The following is a 4,057-nucleotide window of genomic DNA, read 5'->3' on the forward strand; positions in this document are numbered from 1 at the left end:
GAACGCCCCCCTTCCCCTGGGCTCCATTGAAGATGGGGTCTGTAACCATGGCTGAAGCAGCGTGTTCCCTATAAACTAAAGTATGTAGTTGTTCACAGTTGAATGAATAAGCAGACCTTTCACTCAGGCTTCCTAGAAAGCTTTGTTGGGTCTGTAAATTATGTAGCTAGTTTATGGGACTTTTGCTCACCTTGTTTTCCATTACCAGACATTCTGAAACTCTCTTGTCTTCTCTGGTGTTTTCCAGCAAGCAGCTCCTCTGTGACGTGGTGATTGTTGCTGAAAATGTTGAGATGGAAGCCCATCGCATTGTCTTAGCGGCCTGCAGCCCCTATTTTTGTGCAATGTTTACAGGTACTCTTTCGTTTTCAAGCAAAGTATTATGTTGGACTGCATCACTGCCGATTCCAAGAGATGCATGATCTTTCCTTCACAATCAATCAGTCGTATCCCAAATAATCCATATAAATGTAGTCAGTATTGCTGCTGCTGTCCTGAGTATATAGGAGGCCTTTACTTTGTTCTCCACGTGAGCCATCCACTTTCTGTTTCTCTTCTTAAGCTAGGAAGCTGTGGTGCACCCTCCTTTGCCATCCCCATCTGAAAAAGAGCCATCTAAACCAAAAGCTCACTGAGAGAGCTGTTTCATTTTTTAAGATCCTATGTATGGCTGTTGTGTAGCTAGCTTTGGAAATGATCCCTTATGTTACAGTAGGGTTTCAAAAAGAAGAGAACTACTGTTGTGCCTCCTTATATGGATGCTACTTTCTCTAAAAGTGGTGTTAAATAGGGCCTGTTTCCACTGGAAATTGGAGGTGTATGGCATCTTCCAAGGTTGAGCTTATCATTAGGTTACTTAGGTCATTACTTAGGTTAGACATCTGAAGGCGCTATTTCACGGTCAGGGCGGCTAGAGTCTGGAACCAACTTCCAAGGGAGGTGGTGCAGGCTCCCACCCTGGGGGTTTTTAAGAAGAGGTTAGATGAACACCTTGCTGGGGTCGTTTAACCCCAGTACTCTTTCCTGCCATGGCAGGGGGTCGGATTAGATGATCTTCTCAGGTCCCTTCCGACCCTAGAAACTGTGAAACTATGAAACTATTAGCAAAGCATTTTTTTTTCCATAGCTTAAAAGCTATTGTGGGGTCGGGCAAAGTCTGTGCTGCAAAGAACATGGTCCTGGCTGAGGGCAGGCTGAGAAAAGGGGAATGTGCTGCTTCATATGGATAATGTGCTACCTTCACATTTCTGCAGTACAGTGGGTCAGGACATACATCTGCATTAGCAGATGTGGGCTGAAGGGTAGTTGAGGTTTGCCGAGATGGCGAGATCTTTAAGCTAGTAAGAGTTATAGTAAGTGCTTTCTAGAGAGCTGAGACTGTATCTTGAGGGATCTTTGTGCCACTAATAATACTGAGTAAGTAGCAAGACAGAAGAGAGGGCAAAGCTCAGAGGTGTTCAAGTGCCCTGTGAATTACTGTTATGTTGGTAGTAGCTATTATACCTGACAGCAGTGCAGAGATCTGGATGAGCCTCTGATCCTTGCAAGTCATCTCAGCTGGTGAATAACCCTGGTTTCAGGACAGTGAGGGGGGCAGGCAGGGCTTGCGGTATTTTCTCTCCTGGGGTTCTGTGGGGTCCACTTGTGGTCAGAGCAGGAAGTTAAACAATCATTCTCTAACCACAGTCATGGGACTCCTTTTAAAACTGCCCTGGGATGTAACTGCAGCCATTACTCTTCTCTCCTCCTCCAGTAACAGAATGAATTGAGCTGTTGGTCACTGACTCTTTGTTCCCTTAAGTCTGCCCATTTCCAGGTTTTTAAGGCCTCGGCCCCACTGCGGTGAGGTGGGCAGCTTTTCTCTTTCTTGCAGCAGAAGGGTGCTCTGAAAGAACAAGCTGGACTTTATTTTTGTGGCTTCTCTGTTCAGAGATGAGGCTAGGTTGCACTAGGGAAACTGCGCAACCTCCCCGAGTGGGTGTGTGAAGGGGATGTGGAACATGCCTGCAGATGCAGAGGGAGCTTTGATCAATAATGCAGGACGGCTTGGTTCAGTGGGAAATGGCCCTGGACTGGACATCAGGAGACCCGGTGTCTCCTGGAGCCAGGGAGCTGCGGTAACCTCTCTGCTGCAAAGTACAAGAGACCCTTTGCCCTTTGGTCCCACATGTTACTCTGTCTTGGGCACAGGAGGAGCAAAGCCTGGCAGAGGCTTTCACAAACTGCTCACCAGTGTGTTTTCAGGCGTAAGCTGGAAGGACTACTTCCAGCGGGAGATGGTGCTGGGCATGTAATTCCTTCTGCAGGAGGAGGATGCCAGTTAGGGTAGTTGTTCAGGAGCGTAGCCAGCAGGGACCAAAGTGAGGCCAATAACAATCTTTGTGTGATGCCATTTCAGTCCCTGTAAATTTGTTCTGGATTCGAACCTGTGATCTTGAGAGAGAGAGCCGCCTCTCCCAGTTCCTTAGTCAGCTCATCTCCTGAGGCAAACGGCTCTTTGAAGTTCTGAAGTAACTAGGCATTCTCCACTGAAAACCCTGGGACCTATACCTGTGAAAAGCAGGGAGAATCTGGACCAATGTTCCTAAATTTTCCATGGAGGGTCTTTTCTTGGCGATTAACTTGCAGTATTTTGATCTAAAATCAGTTCAGAGCTGATGCTGCAGGGAGGGTCCTTAGTGGAGAATGCATTGAGAAGCATAGAAGAAAGGCAGCTGCACTCATGAAAGCCTTTTCAAATTTTCTGCCCCATTCAGACTCTCCTCCTCCTGTGTGTGTGAAAAGGCTGCTGTTGGGTTACCTGATATGCTGGGTATTCTCGTCCTTGGCTCATGTGAACAGATCTTTGATTTAAAAAACAAAATGACAAGAAAAGAGCTTTAGTTGGTAATTGGGAGGTGTCTCTGTGGGGCACAATAAGTACAGGGCAGGGCAGGCTGTAGTTCTTTGTAAAGGCAATGTCAGTGGCAGCAATGTGAGGAGGTGGGATAGAAAAGCTGGCTAATGTTGACTCCAGCTAGAAAGGGAAGCAGCCTTGTCAGCACAGGGCAGAAGGCAACGTTTGTTGGGGGGAGGAGGAATGCGCAAAACCAGTATAGAGTGGTTGCAAAATGTAATTTCCAATGAAGGGCAGTACAGTCTGGTGGGTACAGCATTGGAGTGAGGACACCGGGTTCTTTTCCCACCTCTGTTGCTGACTTAGTGAGACTGTGGCTAAGACACTTTGATCTCTCCATGCTCCCCACCATCCTTGCTATCTTTTCTATCAAGGATGTAAGCTCTTAGGGTGGGGGTTGCTTTAGTGTTACACTTCAGTCCAGGGTGCGTCTTGTCTTGCTAATTTAGAAAATTAAAGACGCCAGTACTTTTGGACATCAAGCAAGCAGGGCTTGAATCTGATATTAAAGACCTTGTTGGGTGTGTTTTTTGGAAAGGGTACGTGGGGTGAGGCATATCAATTCCTCCCATCATTTCTATGCCCTTATGGATGTATTGGCAGATGTGATACCTGTGCTAAATGTGTGCACTTGGGCCTGGCTAGAAGCATTTGTCACTCACTGCTATTCTCTTGGCACCAACTGCTCTCTTCATCTCAGTGTTGTGTTGAGACACTTCCTGGATGCAGAGGAGTGGGCATCCCTGGCCTGTGGAGCAAGATGGAGCAATGCATTGGGGCATGGAGCAGGTAGATTGTACCACAGCTGGTGGGCTGCTCTGGCATAGGAGCCGAACGTTACCAGGATGGGCGCTGCCACTTGCAGAAGAAGCCAACCACATGGTTAGCAGATTGGGGTGGCCGGGATTCTATTTCAGATGTGATTGATTAACCAGGTCTTAAGCGTAACTTCTCCTAGGGGCCCTAATGTTGGCCAGCTGGCTGAAGATATTGTTGACTGATGGGCTAGAGACGTTCACTTGTATAGGATGTTTAGATTGAGATGATCTTGCTTTAAACAGGGGGTTGGACTAGGTGGGCTACTGAGGGCCCTTCTAGCCTTACTTTTCTATGATTGTATGCTTCTGTGTTCCGTATGCTAAAAAACTTGGTGGCCCTTCC

At 47.3% G+C, this 4,057-nt stretch overlaps 1 protein-coding gene across 3 annotated transcripts in view; it reads left to right on the forward strand.

Moving 5' to 3' along the window:
- Positions 1-4,057, forward strand: part of KLHL3 (kelch like family member 3) — a 79,762-nt gene that overhangs the window by 29,013 nt on the left and 46,692 nt on the right. For all 3 annotated transcript variants that reach the window (XM_019506235.1, XM_019506233.1, XM_019506236.1), the window contains exon 3: positions 248-354. In XM_019506235.1, coding sequence (XP_019361780.1) covers positions 248-354 — 107 coding nt within the window. The remainder of the gene's footprint in view (positions 1-247; positions 355-4,057) is intronic.

The sequence above is a fragment of the Gavialis gangeticus genome, unplaced genomic scaffold (assembly GCF_001723915.1).
Source record: "Gavialis gangeticus isolate Ggan-Ray unplaced genomic scaffold, GavGan_comp1, whole genome shotgun sequence".
Taxonomy (NCBI): domain Eukaryota; kingdom Metazoa; phylum Chordata; order Crocodylia; family Gavialidae; genus Gavialis; species Gavialis gangeticus.